The sequence below is a fragment of the Rhinopithecus roxellana genome, chromosome 1 (genome assembly GCF_007565055.1).
Source record: "Rhinopithecus roxellana isolate Shanxi Qingling chromosome 1, ASM756505v1, whole genome shotgun sequence".
Lineage (NCBI taxonomy): Eukaryota > Metazoa > Chordata > Mammalia > Primates > Cercopithecidae > Rhinopithecus > Rhinopithecus roxellana.
Window position 1 is genome coordinate 49,647,166 of NC_044549.1, and position 16,980 is coordinate 49,664,145.

At 47.0% G+C, this 16,980-nt stretch overlaps 1 protein-coding gene across 1 annotated transcript in view; it reads left to right on the forward strand.

Annotated features, from left to right (window-relative positions):
* The first annotated feature begins 3,734 nt into the window (after positions 1-3,734).
* ACAD9 (acyl-CoA dehydrogenase family member 9) overlaps positions 3,735-16,980 on the forward strand; it is a 35,768-nt gene continuing 22,522 nt past the window's right edge. The window contains exons 1-2 of the mRNA XM_010354665.2: positions 3,735-4,001; positions 8,822-8,915. Coding sequence (XP_010352967.1) covers positions 3,852-4,001; positions 8,822-8,915 — 244 coding nt within the window. The 5' untranslated portion in view covers positions 3,735-3,851. The remainder of the gene's footprint in view (positions 4,002-8,821; positions 8,916-16,980) is intronic.

Consider the following 16,980-nt stretch of genomic DNA (forward strand, 5'->3'; position numbering starts at 1 on the left):
TAAACAGACCGTAGCCTACACTTGTGCCAATCACAGAGTTTTTGCCAATCAAATGTAGCCAACTGTTCGAACCATGTTCAAATAAGGCATGGCAGAGCTGTAACCAATCCAGATGTTTCTGTACCTTGCTTCCATTTTCTGTACCTCACTTTCCTTTGCTGTCCATAAATCTTCCACTACATGGCTGCGCTGGAGTCTCTGAGCTTGCTCTGGCTCAGAATGCTGCCTGATTTGAATCATTGATTACTCAATTAAACTTTTTTTTTTTTTTTTTTTTTGAGACAGAGTCTTGCTCTGTCACCCAGGATGGAGGGCAGTGGTGCAATCTCGGCTCACTGCAACCTCCACCTCCCGGGTTCAAGTGATTCTCATGCCTCAGCCTCCCGAGTGGCTGGGATTAGAGGCACTCACCACCATGCCCGGTAATTTTTGTATTTTTGGTAGAGACAGGGTTTCACAATGTTGGCCAGGCTGGTCTCAAACGCCTGACCTCAAATGATCTGCCCATCTCATCCTCCCAAAGTGCTGGGATTACAGGTATGAGCCACCACACCCGACCCAGCCAATTAAGCTCCTTTAAATTTAATTCAGCTGAAGCTTTTCTTTTAGTATACTGAACAGGGGAAACTGTTTAAAACCACATCATATTTCTCAGAGGTTAATACTTAAATGTAAGATGGAAGGATCAAAGTGTAACTATTTTCATTTTTATCATTTGCTGTGCTAAGTGCTTTCATGTGGATTATTTTACTTAAACCTCTTAAATGTCCTGTGAGATAAAGGGTATCATACTCATATTTACAGATGAGGAAACTGATTTTAGAAACTGGTATAGAAGTAAAACAGCAAAACTCTTCTGCTATACTCTATCGGAGCAATTAAAAATTGTGCCTTAACAGTTTTCTAATTTTTATTTTGTAAAATATGTGCCACTGGATTTCTCATTTGGTTGATTTAGGGAGACCTGTGTACACTAAAGAAGATTTGACACATTAACAGACTACTTGACTGATTTGACTACCTTTGTTCGGCAAAAATGTACAGCAGCTCAAAATTGAAAGTTTTTGCAATATATGTATATTTTTCTTTGTTTTACCTATGGGGATAATTTACAAAGGCAGTTGTTTCCAAATACCTTCTTGTGAAGCTGAATGCCAAGCAAGTATCAACCACGGATGAAGAAACCAGCTGAGAGACCTTAGACAAGGTAAAATAATCAGAAAAGATGCCTGCACATATTTTGCAGTTTAGACTCTACGCCTTGTAGAGTTTTGAGCTCTTTTTTCTTGATGTTGTGTTAGCAATTTAATCTTTTTTGGTGCTGAGCTTAGCTCACTGAGATGAAAGGGATAAAAGGATTTCATTTTGTTCTCAAGGAGTTCACACAGTGGAAGCTGGAGGCATTTCCCAACACTGTGGTCAATGCTACAGTCAGGGAACAAGTAAGTCTCCCCCAAAACAGGGATCGGAGTTTTTAAGGATAATTTGGCGAGTAGGAGCTTGGGAATTGGGGAGTGCTGACTGGTCAGGTTGGAGATGAAATGATAGGGGGTCGAAGTGAGTTTTTCTTGGTGTCTTCTGTTCCTAGGTGGGATTGCAAAACTGCTTGAGCCAGATGACCGGTCTGGGTGAAAAGCAGAGCAGCATTCTTCCTGGAGGAGCAGGCTGAAGATCTGTATAGGGCCCATGTGCACCGCTGGGCTGTGAGGTGCCCGGCATGCCCTGCCTCCTACGTGGGCTCCTATGGCCTGGCCTTGAAACCGCCACTGCAAAATTACAACTTGAGACAGTGAAAGCGATCTGACCTAACCTACTCCATCTTGCTTCTAACCTCCAGGCTGTCCTAGTTCATTCCTGGGTGTAGGCTGCACCAACCCTGGGAAGGAATGAGTTTACAGTTTAACTTCAAAACAAAATAGCCCTTTCCCAGAAAACAAACAAACAAAAAAACCTCTTCTTGCCTGGGACCAGTCGGCCTTTGGAGGAGTAACAAATCACCTATAAGATGAGAAATTACAGTTTAGAGGCCAAGCAGCCTTTGGTTGCAAGAGTCTGAACGTCCCCCAAATTGTTCTTGGGAATAACATCACTGTTGCAAAACCTAACACCACCTAGACTGGTAATCTGGCTCAACCAGTTCTGCAATCCCAACCAGGAATAGAAGACAGCAAGAAAAACTCACTTCGGCCCCCTATCAGTCCATCGCCAACCCGACCAATCAGCACCCTCCACTTCCCGAGTTCCTACTCGCCAAATTATCCTTAAAAATTCCGATCTGTGTTTTTGGGGAGACTGATTTGGCTAATAAAACTCCCTCTCAGGCCGGGCGCGGTGGCTCAAGCCTGTAATCCCAGCACTTTGGGAGGCCGAGACGGGCGGATCACAAGGTCAGGAGATCGAGACCATCCTGGCGAACACAGTGAAACCCCGTCTCTACTAAAAATACAAAAAATTAGCCGGGCGAGGTGGCGGGCGCCTGTAGTCCCAGCTACTTGGGAGGCTGAGGCAGGAGAATGGCGTGAACCCAGGAGGCGGAGCTTGCAGTGAGCGGAGATCACGCCACTGCACTCCAGCCTGGGCGACAGAGCAAGACTCCGCCTCAAAAAAAAAAAAAAAAAAAAAAAAAAAAAAAAACTCCCTCTCCAGCACAGCTGGCTCTGCGTGAATTACTCTCTCTCTATTGCCATTCCCGTCTTGATAAATCAGCTGTCTAGTCAGCGGGCAAGTGAACGCCTTGGGAGGCTACAGCCTGTCCTGTCCCATCCCATCCAATAGTTCCCATCTCTTCTCAGCTCCCTCTGTAGTTTCTCTTCCTCCACCTGCCTTTTTAGTGTTTCCCAAGACAGAGGTGACTCAGTTTTTTTCTTTTTTTTGAGACGGAGTCTCGCTCTGTCGCCCAGGCTGGAGTGCAGTGGCGCGATCTCGGCTCACTGCAAGCTCCGCCTCCCGGGTTCACGCCATTCTCCTGCCTCAGTCTCCCGAGTAGCTGGGACTACAGGCGCCCGCCACCGCGCCCGGCTAATTTTTTGTATTTTTAGTAGAGACGGGGTTTCACCGTGGTCTCGATCTCCTGACCTTGTGATCAGCCCGCCTCGGCCTCCCAAAGTGCTGGGATTACAGGCGTGAGCCACCGCGCCCGGCCGTGACTCAGTTTTATCCAGACTGCTCTGTGACTGAACACCCATTTTCTTTTCCTCTTCCAAAAAATATATGTAACATGTCAACTAGGTACAAAACAGTATCTCAAGAATCCACCATCCAGCTAAAAATGGAAACTTAACCTTACCGTGCCCCTGCAGAGACCTCAACACCACGCATTTCCCCCATTCTTTTGCTTTTCTCAAGTTTTATCCCGGCCTCGCGGCCGCAAGTGACAAAAGAGGCAAGTGGAAGCAGCTTGGGCCGGCCTTTAGGTTTCTGTACACAGGGAGATTTCCTATGGCTAGCATTTATGGAAACAACTGCTGGTATGTGAAAAACAGGTACCCTCACCGCCGTCACGACGGCCGGAGCTCATACCCGCCAACAGGCCCGCTGCCCCGGCCCTCCAATTTTCTCCGCCCAGCAACTCTGGCCGCGCAAGCGCAGTGGGACCGGCGGGAAGCGTAGGCATGTGACGTCATCAGGCGGCGCTGACCAGCCAGGTGCACGTGACTACGGCCTTGGCCGCGGAAGGTGGCAGCCGTCACGCCCTTCTGGCCTCTCCATCCCCTGCTGGGGGAGACCGCGCAAGCGCAGTGAGTACTGCACATCGTCGCGGGCCAGTAACGTCATCAGACGTTGCGGACTATGTGTGTGTCCCTGCGGCGCCAAGTAAGAGGTGGAGCCTGAGGCCGGGAACCGCGGGCGGCATGAGCTGCTGTGGGCTCTTCCTGCGCACCGCGGCTGCGGCTCGTGCCTGCCGGGGTCTGGTGATCTCTACCGCGAACCGGCGGCTACTGCGCACCAGCCCGCCTCTACGAGCTTTCGCCAAAGAGCTTTTCCTAGGCAAAATCAAGAAGGTAACGCGAGCCCTGGGCGAATCCTTGCTGTCTGGCTCCCGCTTTTCATCCTCAGCTGCAAGATTGGTGTTCAGCTTTGTTGGATTCCCCAAACCTGCCAGAGAGGCGTGTTAACACTCTGGATTCCTGAGTTCCAGGAAAACCTTCCCAGAGAAAGGGTGGGACATTTCCAAGACGGGGGACCCTTGGAAGTGTAAATTTTGTCAGGGGAATTTGGAAAACTCTAGGCTAGGTAATTTACAAAGCACCCTTCATCTCAGCTGGTCTGGTCTCGAAATGTGCGGGGCTTCCTCTCTGATTCCTAAACAGTTTAGACCGTGTCCCTCCTCAGTCACCTTCCAGCGCCCTGGGGCTTCCCCAGTTGAGCCGTAGCGCCTCTCCCTGCCATTGAGGTTCCTCAGAAATCTGGCTCCAAGATGCTTCCCAGGCGTCGTACAACCCAGCCAGTAGTAACAGTTTGGTTATAAAACACTCATTGTCCTCTTAGAGTTGGAAGACTTGGGTTTGGTCTCGGCTCGTTGGCTTTGAAACTCAGTTCTTTTTTTTGAGACAGAGTCTCGCTCTTGTCGCCCAGGCTGGAGTGCTCACTACAACCTCCGCCTCCTGGGTTCAAGCGATTCTCCTGCCTCAGCCTCCGGAGTAGCTGGGATTACAGGCGCCCGCCACCATGCCCGGCCTTTTTTTTTTTTTTTTTTTTTTTTTTGTATTTTTAGCAGAGATGGAGTTTCACCATGTTGGCAAAGCTGGTCTCGAACTCCTGACCTCAGGTGATCCGCCCGCCTCGGCTTTCCAAAGTGTTGGGATTACAGGCGTGAGCCACCGCTCCCGGCCGAGACTCAGTTCTTTCAGCCTTAAAATGGAAATAGTGTTGTGTCTCCTTCACAGAGGTGTTGTAGAGCCCCAGTGAGATAAATGGTGCATGGAGAGTCTTCTTAAACTGTAGAGTACTGTGCAGCAGAAGAGAGAACTGGGTTCAACATTTACTAGTCTTGTGACCTGGGAGCTGATGGTTTCACCTCCCTGTGCCTCAGTGCCTTCATCTACAAAATAGGAATAAACACATTTCTTGCTTTTTTCTTTGTGTTTTATTTTATCTTCTAAGGAAAGCAACAGTATACTTGCTGTTTCCTCGAGGTGCCCTGCTTTGAGCTTGGCTGAATGTTGGCTGATCCTCTATCACGGAAGTTATTCCCTGGCTTCTCTTTGGAACATTCCTCTGAGGTTGTCAGGCTGATCCCTTTATAGCAAGCAACCTTATTGATGCAGAAGCTAAGACTCAGACTAAAAGCAGTTTGCCCGGCTAGAAAGTGCAGAGCTATGTCTTTGACATATGAGAAACCCTTTTACCCAGGACCTGGGGCAGTGTGGTGCTCTTTCCTGGGATCTCCTGCTTTCCAGCAGCATGGTGAAGAAAGAACACAAATCTTTCAGATCTGTTTCTATCTTTAAACCTTTGGCACCACCTGCCCTGCCCTTACTCTCAGCTGTCAGCTTTGCTTCCCATTCCACTGGGAAAATCCATGCAGTCAGATGAGAACTTCACAGGCATAGTTACCCCCTCCCCCTGCATGTGCCCATATCATCTACATTCTGTTACTATGACTGAACTGTCTGCTTCTGGCAAAACCAATCTCTCATTAGACCCCAGGCCTTTTCACCTACTCAAGGGTAATTCTTTCCTTTCTTGGAATCATTAACTGTTCTCTCTACTGGATCTTGAGCCCTTACCATTCAGACGTTTGTCCCTAATGGCCATGGAAGTCAGTAGTGACCTCTCTGTTGTTAAATTGTGTGATCTGTTCTCAGACCTCATCCTACTTGACCCATCATTGGCATCTGACACTGTTCATTCTTCTACCCTGTTGACACACTTTCTTCTCTGGTTTCTGAATCACTATTCTCATCGTTCTCTAAATGTTCTAAATACTTCACTGACTGCTACTTCTCTGAGTCAATTGCTAGTTCTTTTTTAGCTCCTTTACTGCTAAACAATGACCAGTGTTTCCAACTAGCCAAGTTGGAATTTACTAAGACTGGGTCTGTGGATGTCTCTTTTCATCTACAACCATCTCCTGGGTGATCTTATTTAGTGTCCTGGCTTTAAATATCATCAATATCCTGATGCCTCAAATTTCTTTCTCCAGTTCAGATTTCTCCCTGAGCTCCAGATTCCTTTTGCTTTTTCAGAGTTGGGGCCTTCCTCTGTCACCCGGGCTGGAGTGCAGTGGTACCATCATAGCTCACTGCAACCTTGAACTCCTAGGCTCAAGAGATCCTCCCACCTCAGCATCCCCAGTAGCTGGGACTATAGGCACACCCTGCCACACCCAGCCAAGGTCCTTTTTTAAATCTACCTTGGTACTCAAAAGCTCTGCTGAGAGGTTTAACAGGCATTTGAGATTAATAGATCCAAAACTGAGTTCCTGGTTCCCACCCAATCCTGGTCCTTCCACCAACCTTCTTTTATCATAGATAATGGTGGCTCTGTTGTTCCACCTGTTCAGACAGAACACCTGGCATCACCTTGTATTCTTATTCTCCTAGTTCACGTCTTATTCCACAGAAGATCTGGTTTTCTCTACTTTGAGGTTCTTCAGAGTCTGACCACTTTTAGACTATTCTGCTACTACTTCGGATCAGGCCAATGTCATCTCTCACAGCCTTACTGGGATTAGAGCAGAAACATGGGATATGATGCTTAGAATCTCAGAACTGGAAAAGATCTTTCAGATTATGTAGGCCAGTGGTTGTCACCCTGCCCTCAGCCGGACCCAAGCTATTCATGGAGTGCCCCTGGAATTGCTGCAGGGATGGGTGGGAAGTTGAGTGGGTGGGATTTGGGTGACTGTTTTCCATATCAGCCGTCTCAGAACTGCTTGACTTCGTCTGTTTTACATATTTGGTTCCTGCACTAGATTTCTTTGAATAACAGGTTCCACTTTTTAAGATAATTTACAAACTGTTTATTGCAATTGAACTCTCCTCCCTTAAGGCACTGACCTGATTTGATAACATCAGAATCTTTCTCCCATGCCCCTGCAGTCTCTCCTATGTGACAGGTTTTCTGTGGTTGTACCTGAAGGCCAACTAGTTGCCAGGCTGTCTTATCTGGCCTGCCCACTGGTACCAGAATGATCTCTAACACAGCCCGTGCACAAGACCCAAGTGGCAGTGAGCCTCTGTGTTCAGTGAAGGAGACTGAGCTTTGATCTAAAAGACTGCAGAGTGATAGGGCCATCAGCTTGTTTTTTTTTCTTTTTTTTTTCTTGAGACAGTCTTACTCTGTAGCCCAAGCTGGAGTGCAGTGGTGCAATCACAGCTCACTGCAGCCTCAACCTCCCCAGGCTCAGGGGATCCTCCCACCTCAGCCTCCTGAGTAGCTGGGACTATAGGTGTGTGTAGCCTTGCCCAGGCTGGTTTTGAACTCCTGGGCTTTAAGCAGTCCCCCTGCCTCAGCTTCCCAAAGGACTAGGATTACAGGCAGTAGCCACTGCGCCCAGCCAAGCTTGTTTTTTTCTTTTCTTTCTTTTTTTTTTTTTTTTTGAGACAGAATCTCGCTCTGTCACCCAGGCTGGTGTACAATGGTGCAATCTCAGCTTACTGCAACCTCCACCTCCCGGGTTCAAACGATTCTCCTGCCTCAGCCTCCTGAGTAGCTGGGATTACAGGTGCGCACTACCATGCCTGGGTAATTTTTGTATTTTTAGTAGAAATGGAGTTTCACCATGTTGGTCAGGCTGGTCTCGAACTCCTGACCTCGTGATCCGCCCACCTTGGCCTCCCAAAGTGCTGGGATTACAGGCGTGAGCCACCGTGACCGGCCTCCCAGCTTGTTTTTTTCGACACCACCTTCAGGGTGGTTTTGGAATGGACAGAGGCAGGGATTCCTTTAAGTTGGCTGTCACTTTTAGTTAGGGACTCACCTATAAGCCTGTGGTCCTGGGCCCAGAGAGGAGAAAGCAGTGGGAGCATATTGATACAGTAGAGAAATCTGTTGGCTGATTGGCTGTACAAGGTCCGAGGAGAAGGTTGAGGTCTCTGAAAGACTTCTCTAGAGACACTTAGTGAGAGGCGCCATGAGGACAGGTGTTGCTTGGGCCTATAGCTGTGACTCAGGACATCACTGCTCATCAACCTGAAGCCCACATCTACAGCTCGTGTCATGCTGGCAACTGAAGGGGTACCAGAGCCCAAAAGTCCAGAGGGGCTTGGTACAGGGAGCAGATGTCCATGAGCAGGAGAGACAGAGGCTATAGGGATCGATGAGACTTGGTAAGCACGACATGCTCTTCTCAGCGTAGCATCTTTGAGCTCACACAATAATTGATGTAGAATTGTCCATTTCAATAAGGAGCTTCCACGTCCACTATCTTCCACAATTCTCACAAGGGCCTTGAGTAAATATTACCTGCATGTTATGCGTGAGGAGGAGGTAGTTTGGAGAACTGAAGGGATTTGGTGAAGGCCACATAATTAGTAAGCCTGAAATCAAGGACCAGACCCCCAGGCTTCTAAATGTTAGTCTTGGGCTGCATGTTTCATGGGACCATTATCATCCCTTGTACTGAGAAGGAAAGCTGATGAAAATCGGGAAGAACCTATTTGAACAGGGGAGGGAGATGGATGTGGGTGGTGGAGCCTCCACATAGTTCCTGTATCTCAAGAACCTTGCGAGGTTTGCTTTCCAGTTCCTTCAGTACGTCACGTCCCGCTGGCCAGGGTGGAGTAGAGCACATGTTTTTCCTTCCCTTTTAACTGATATTTCCATGATGGCAGCATAATAAAAATTAAATTTTTTAGCAAATATTTACTATTTTTAGAAAGAAGTTTTCCCATTTCCGGAAGTTAGCCAAGATGAACTTAATGAAATCAATCAGTTCTTGGGACCCGTGGAAAAATTCTTCACTGCAGAGGGTATGTATGGTTTTCTTTACCATTGCCGATTTCCACTGTAAGGGCGATTCAGTTGATATTTATATTAGAAGCGGCATACATAGGGGAAGTCTTCTTGAGGGAGAAATGGTTTCCACTCATCATAATTTGCTTTAGGTTTCATCCCTGTTGCCATTTAATTAAAAAACATCCAGTTAAATGCTTCTCATTGTATTTGTAGTGAAGGACCACTTTGAACATTTCCAAACTGTTCCAGGCCAACACTTCCATAAGTTATAATAAAAATGAATAACTAAAAAAATGAGATGGCAAAAAGCCAAGGCCACACACCATACAAGCCCCTGGAGCGTGTGCTGGTTGTTGCGGCAGTGTACAATTGCTCTTAGTGTTTCTTTTTTTTTTTTTTTTTTTTTTTGAGACGGAGTCTTGCTCTGTCGCCCGGGCTGGAGTGCAGTGGCCGGATCTCAGCTCACTGCAAGCTCCGCTTCCCAGGTTCATGCCATTCTCCTGCCTCAGCCTCCGGAGTAGCTGGGACTACAGGCGCCCGCCACCTCGCCCGGCTAGTTTTTTGTATTTTTAGTAGAGATGGGGTTTCACTGTGTTAGCCAGGATGGTCTCGATCTCCTGACCTTGTGATCCGCCCGTCTCGGCCTCCCAAAGTGCTGGGATTACAGGCTTGAGCCACCACACCCGGCTGCTCTTAGTGTTTCTAAAGGTTGAGTTTCAATTTCTATACTTTGGTAATTGTAAACAAATAGTGATTTGTGGACCAGCGACAGTGTGGCACCTGCATGGTGAGGCAGCATTTGACCTCAGGTCCCTCTCTCAGAGCTGTTGGCCAGTCCTCCAGCCAGGGCCTTGGTGGAGAGTTCAGTGATGGTAGATGGACAGCAGCTCTTCCCTAACACTAGGATCCTGGAGAGCTTTTGTTTATGTGGATTTTAGCTGTCAATATTTGCCCTCTTAGGGATTATTTTATTTTTATTTTACTTTATTTTTTAAAGAAAGGGCCTAGCTGTGTTGCTCAGACTGGAGTGCAGTGGTACCATCTCATCTCACCACCACTTCCATCTTCCAGGCTCAAGCAATCCCCCGACTTCAGCCTCCTGAGTTGTTGGAACTACAAGTGTGCACCCCCATGCCCAGCTAATTTTTTTGTATTTTTCATAGAGACAGGTTCTCACTATATTGCCCAGGCTGGTCTTTACTCCTAGGCTAAAGTGATCCTCCCACCTTGGCCTACCAAAGGATTGGGATTACAGGCGTGAGCTACCATGCCTGGCCCCTCTTAGAAATTAAAACTGAGGGCCGGGCGCGGTGGCTCAAGCCTGTAATCCCAGCACTTTGGGAGGCCGAGACGGGTGGATCACGAGGTCAGGAGATCGAGACCATCCTGGCTAACACGGTGAAACCCCGTCTCTACTAAAAAATACAAAAAACTAGCCGGGCGAGGTGGCGGGCGCCTGTAGTCCCAGCTACTCGGGACGCTGAGGCAGGAGAATGGCGTAAACCTGGGAGGCGGAGGTTGCAGTGGAGCTGAGATCTGGCCACTGCACTCCAGCCCGGGCGACAGAGCGAGACTCCGTCTCAAAAAAAAAAAAAAAAAAAAAGAAATTAAAACCGAGAAATTTAAAATATACTGTGGGTCTGGGCATAGTGGCTCACGCCTGTAATCCCAGCACTTTTGGAGGTCAAGGTGGGCGGATCACCTGAGTTCTGGAGTTCGAGACCAGTGTAGCCAACATGGTGAAACCCTATCTCTACTAAAAATACAAAAAGTGGCCAGGCGTTGTGGCGTGGTGGCGGGTGCCTATAATCCCAGCTACTCAGGAGGCTGAAGCAGGCGAATTGCTTGAACCCAGGAGGTAGAGATTGTAGTGAGCCTAGATTGCGCCACTGCACTCCAGCCTGGGCGACAGAGCGTGACTTTGTCTAAAAAAATAAAATAGGCCGGGCGCGGTGGCTCAAGCCTGTAATCCCAGTACTTTGGGAGGCCGAGACGGGCGGATCACGAGGTCAGGAGATCGAGACCATCCTGGCTAACACGGTGAAACCCCGTCTCTACTAAAAAAAATACAAAAAACTAGCCGGGCGTGGTGGCGGGTGCCTGTAGTCCCAGCTACTTGGGAGGCTGAGGCAGGAGAATGGCGTGAACCCGGGAGGCGGAGCTTGCAGTGAGCTGAGATCCGGCCACTGCACTCCAGCCTGGGCGACAGAGCGAGACTCCGTCTCAAAAAAAAAAATAATAAAATAAAATATACTGTGTTCATTTGTTTAAAAATAATAAATCCATTACATGTTAACATAAACAATATTTTTAATGAAAAATATTTTGAAAAATAATTAGGCCGGGCACAGTGGCTCATGCCTGTAATCCCAGCACTTAGGGAGACAACGGTGGACGATCACCTGAGGTCGGGAGTTCGATACCAGCCTGACCAACATGGAGAAACCCCGTCTCTACTAAAAATACAAAATTCGCCGGGCATGGTGGTGCATGCCTGTAATCCCAGCTACTCAGGAGACTGAGGTAGGAGAATCGCTTGAACCCGAGAGGCGGAGGTTGCCGTGAGCTGAGATTGTACCACTGCACTCCAGCCTGGGCAACAAAAGCAAAACTCCGTCTCAAAAAAAAAAAAAAAAAAAGAAAAGAAAAAAGTAATTCATGGAAAGAGTGGCATTGGTTGAAAGTCGTGCAAGTCCTTTTAATGTTTGGCTTATTAGAAGACAGCTGGATTCTCATACCTGTTTGTGCATGTAACCTCTGGAAAAGTCTGCTGTGCAGTCTTTTTTTTTTTTTTTTTTAACTGTCTTTTTTTATAATCTTCACACATGCGTTTTTTTTGTTTGTTTCTAAGACAGTCTTGCCCTGTCACCCAGGCTGGAGTACAGTGGTATGAACTCAGCTCACTGCAACCTCTGCAGTTGAAGTGATTCTCATGCCTCAGCTTCCTGAGTAACTGGAATTACAGGCACGTGCCACCACGCCTGGCTAGTTTTTGTATTTTCAGTAGAGATGGGGTTTTACCATGTTGGCCAGGCTGGTCTTGAACTCCTGGCCTCAAATTATCTGCCTGTAATCCAACGTGCTGGGATTATAGGCATGAGCCACTGCACCTGGCCTGACACATGCATTTTTTTTTTTTTCAGACAGAGTCTCACTCTGTTGCCAGGCTGGAGTGCAATGGCATGGTCTCGGTTCACTGCAACCTCCACCTCCTGGGTTCAAGCGATTCTCCTGCCTCAGCCTCCCAAGTAGCTGGAATTACAGGCATGCACCACCATGCCTGACTAATTTTTGTATTTTTAGTAGAGACGGGGTTTCTCCATTTTGGCCAGGCTGGTCTCGAACTCCTGACCTCGTGATCCCCCCCCCCCGCCTTGGCCTCCCAAAGTGCCGGGATTACAGGTGTGAGCCACGGCGCCCAGCCTGACACATGCATTTAAAGCAAGAAACACACACTTCCAGGACATAGGGCTCTGTCAGCAATAACTGTCATCTTCGTATTTGCAGAGATGTAAATATGCAAGAAACGAGCCGGGCATGGTGACTCACACTGGTAATCTTAGCACTGTGGAAAACTGAGCGGGGCAGACTGCTTGAGTCCCAGAGTTTGAGACCTGCCTGGGCAATGGAGCGAAACCCTGTCTCTACTAAAAATACAAAATATTAGCTGGGCGTGGTGGTGTGTGCCCATAGTCCCAGCTACTCAGAAGTCTGAGGTGGGAGAAGCACCCAAGCCTGGGAAGCCAAGGCTGTTGTGAGCTGTGTTCATGCCATTGCGCTCCAGCCTGGGCGACAGGAGTGAGACCCTGTCTCAAAAAAAAAAAAAAAAAAAACGAGAAACCACTGCAAACCAAACCCACTCCCTCTGACAGGAACAAATGTCTCTTGGAATAAATAGCAAATGCTGGAATAAAAGCTGTGTTCATTCAACTGCCATGATGTGAATTCAAAAAGGAAGTTAAATCCAAGGGCAAAGCAGAGAAAAGAACATACAAATATATACCTATTTCATGTATATTCAAAGAGGAGGATAATCACTGTGGACAAAGGGCCCTCTGGAACCACAGCTGTAGGCAGCTAGTGGTACCATGGAAATAGAGGCATTGTCGGCTAGAAACAGAAAAATCACATCCTCCCACAACTGGCCTCTATCAAAACCAACCAGGACAGACAACCCTTCCCTAAAAGTAATGGCCGAGAATAAAAGCACAAATATTACTGGAAATCCAAGTAGCCTATTTTACTGCTTTGAGTAACTTACATGCAAATCTAAGAGATTTTTCTGAATCCTTGATCAAGTTTTATTCATGTAAAGCCCGTACATAAATTCTGGGGAACATGGTACTTTGGGCTCCATATTGGACTCTGAGCCAAAACGTTAGATACACTATACTGCACCCCACTGTACAGTCTTCGGAGAATTAGAATTTAAAAGCAAATAACATCTTAAATAGTTTTAAGCCAGGTGTGGTGGCTCATGTCTGCAATCCCAGCACTTTGGGAGGCCAAGGCGAGTGGATCACTTGAGGTCAGGAGTTTGAGACCAGCCTGGTCAACATGGTGAAACCCTGTCTCTACTAAAAATATGAAAATTAACTGGGTGTGGTGGCACGCACCTGTAATCGCAGCTACTGGGGAGGCCGAGGCAGGAGAATTGCTAGAACCCAGGACGTGAAGGTTTTATTGAGCTGGCATCGCGCCACTGCACTTCAGCCTGGGTGACAGAGCGAGACTCCATCTCAAAAAATAAAAATAAAAAAACATAAAAAATAAACTAGTTTTGACCCTGTGGGACCCCCTAGAAGCAGCTCAGGTCCCCCAGAACCTCTTTGAGAAGTGCCAAATCGTCAGCTGTCATTACATTGCTTTGTTGTTATTTGTTTCTTATTTCACACCTGGTGATCACAAAGTATATGTTGCTAGTTTTAAAAGTTGCTTATTTGTATATAAACAATTTATAATTTAGAAATACTTATTTCTGCTTTTTTTCCTAGTGGTTATCTTCCTGTTTGTATCTTTTTTAGTTCCCATGGTCTCTTGCTCTTTTATTTAAACTTTTCCTATGTGGTCTGTCAGGTTTTTTTTTTTTTTTTCCAGGACTAATTAAGGTATAATTGATTTACAATAAATTGTACACACTGTCATGTGTCACATAATGATGTTCAAGTCAATGGCAGGCCATATATACAATGGTAGTCCCATAAGATGATCAGACCATATTTGTACTGTACCTTTTCTATGTTTAGCTGTGTTCATATACACAAATACTTACCATTGTGTTACAGTTGCCTACAGTGTTCAGCACAGCAATATGCTGTATAGCTTTTTTTTTTTTTTTTTTTTGAGACTGAGTCTCGCTCTGTCGCCCAGGCTGGAGTGCAGTGGCCGGATCTCAGCTCACTGCAAGCTCTGCCTCTCGGGTTTACGCCATTCTCCTGCCTCAGCCTCCCGAGTAGCTGGGACTACAGGCGCCCGCCACCTCGCCTGGCTAGTTTTTTTGTGTTTTTCAGTAGAGACGGGGTTTCACCGTGTTAGCCAGGATGGTCTCGATCTCCTGACCTCGTGATCCGCCCGTCTCGGCCTCCCAAAGTGCTGGGATTACAAGCTTGAGCCACCGCGCCCGGCCTGTATAGCTTTTTTGTTTTTTGTTTTCCTTAAAAAAATAAAATAAGCCAGGTGGGGTGGCTCACGCTTGTAATCCCAGCACTTTGGGAGGCCAAGGTGGGTGGATCACCTGAGGTTAGGAGTTAGAGACCAGCCTGACTAACATGCAGAAACCCCCTCTCCACTAAAAATACAAAAAAATTAGCCAGGCGTGGTGGCGCATGCCTGTAATCCCAGCTGCTTGGGAGGCTGAGGCAGGAGAATTGCTTAAACCTGGGAGGCGGAGGTTGCAGTGAGCCCAGGTCGCTCCATTGCACTCCAGCCTCGGCAACAAGAGCAAAACCCCGTCTCAAAAAAAAAAAAAAATTTACAGTGAGATGGAGTTTCACTGTGTTGCGCAGGCTGGTCTCCAACTCCTGGGCTCAAGCGATCATCCTGCCTCAGCTTTCCAAAGTGCTGGGATTATAGGCATGCGCCACCACGCATATATACAGGTTTGCAGCCTAGGAGCAATAAGCCATACCAGATAGCCTAGGTGTATAGTAGGCTCTGCCACCTAGGGTGTGTAAGTCCATTCTGATGTTCATACAGGGAGAGAATCACCTGACACATGACTGTATTTAGGGAGTACCCCTCAGGAGCCGTCAGCACAACAAAGGAAGTCAACATTACCCGTCAGAGTTTCCTCATGCCTCTTTTATTTCCCCCAGTCCCCAGGCAACTGCTGATCTGTTTTCTCTCACTATAGATTAGTTTGTATTTTCTGGAATTATGTGTGATTTTGTCTGGCTTCTTTCTGTGTCATTTTGAATTTATCCATGGTACACGTATCAGTAGTAGTACTTCCTTTTTAATGCTGAGTCGTATTTCTTTCTATAGATATACCAAGATTTGTTTATCCATTTAATTATTCATTGACATGGGGTATATATCCATATTTTAGCTATCACCAAAAAAGTTGCCATAACCATACCTTTTTTTCCTCTTTTTCTTTTTTTAAGAGACAGGGTCTTTCTTTGTCTCCTGGGCTGGAGTACAGTAGTGTGATCATAGCTCACTGCAACCCTCCAGCTTCTGGGCTCAAAGCCATCCTCTGCCTCAGCCTCCCACATAGCTGAGACTACAGGCACACACTACCATGCCCAGCTAATAATTCTTAAAAGTTTTTTGTAGAGATGGGGTCTCACTATGTTATTCAGGCTGGTCTCAGACTCCTGGGCTCAGGTGATCTTCCTACCTCAGCCTCTTAAAGTGTTAGGATTACAGGTATGAACCACCATGCCTGGCCTGTATTTTCCTTTTTTTTGAGACGCCATCTCGAATCACTGCAACCTCCACCTCCCGGGTTCAAGTAATTCTTCTGCCTCAGCCTCCCGAGTAGCTGGGATTACAGGTGTGTGCCACCACGCCTGGCTAATTTTTGGTATTTTTAAGTAAAGAAGGGGCTTCACCATGTTGGCCAGACTGATCTCAAACTCCTGACCTCGGGTGATCTGCCTGCCTCGGCCTCCCAAAGTGCTTGGATTACAGGTGAGAGCCACCTCGCCCAGCCTGGCCTGTACTTTCTTTTAGAAACTTCATAGTTTCTAAACTATGACTGGACATGGTGGCTTAACGCCTGTAATCCCAGCACGTTGGGAGGCCAAGGCAAGCGGATCACGAGGTCAGGAGATCGAGACCATCTTGGCTAACATGATGAAACCCTGTCTCCACTGAAAATACAAAAAATTAGCCGGGCATGGTGGCAAGCACCTGTAGTCCCAGCTACTCTGGAGGCTGAGGCAGGAGAATGGTGTGAACCCGGGAAGCGGAGCTTGCAGTGAGCTGAGGTCGCGCCACTGCACTGCAGCCTGGGCGACAGAGCAAGACTCCATCTCAAAAAAATAGAAAGTTTATAGTTTTAATTCAGGTTTAGAACTATGATTCATTCAAAGTTAATTTGGAGTTTGTTGTGAGGTGAAGTTTGAGGAGGATTGTTTTGCTTATGGCTATCCAGTTCCATCAACATTTGTTGGAAAGATTATCTTTTCCCTATTGGATCGACTTGGCACCTTTATCAAAAATCAGTTGACCATTTATGTATGAGTTTATCTCTGAATTTTCTATTCTCTTCCACTGATCTATTTGTCCATCTTTATTCAGGTATTACATTGTCTTGTTTGCTGAGCTTTCTGTTAAGGCTTGGAACCAAGTAATGTTAGTTCTCCAACTTTATTCTTGTCTAAAGTTGGTTTGACTCTTGCAGGTCCTTTGCATTTCTTTTGCATCAGTTTAATAATCAGCTTTTCAAGTCTACAAAAAGGCCTACAAGTTTTTAAATGGTTGGCTTGGCCGGGCGCGGTGGCTCAAGCCTGTAATCCCCGCACTTTGGGAGGCCGAGACGGGCGGATCATGAGGTCAGGAGTTCGAGACCATCCTGGCGAACACGGTGAAACCCCGTCTCTACTAAAAAATACAAAAACTAGCCAGGCGAGG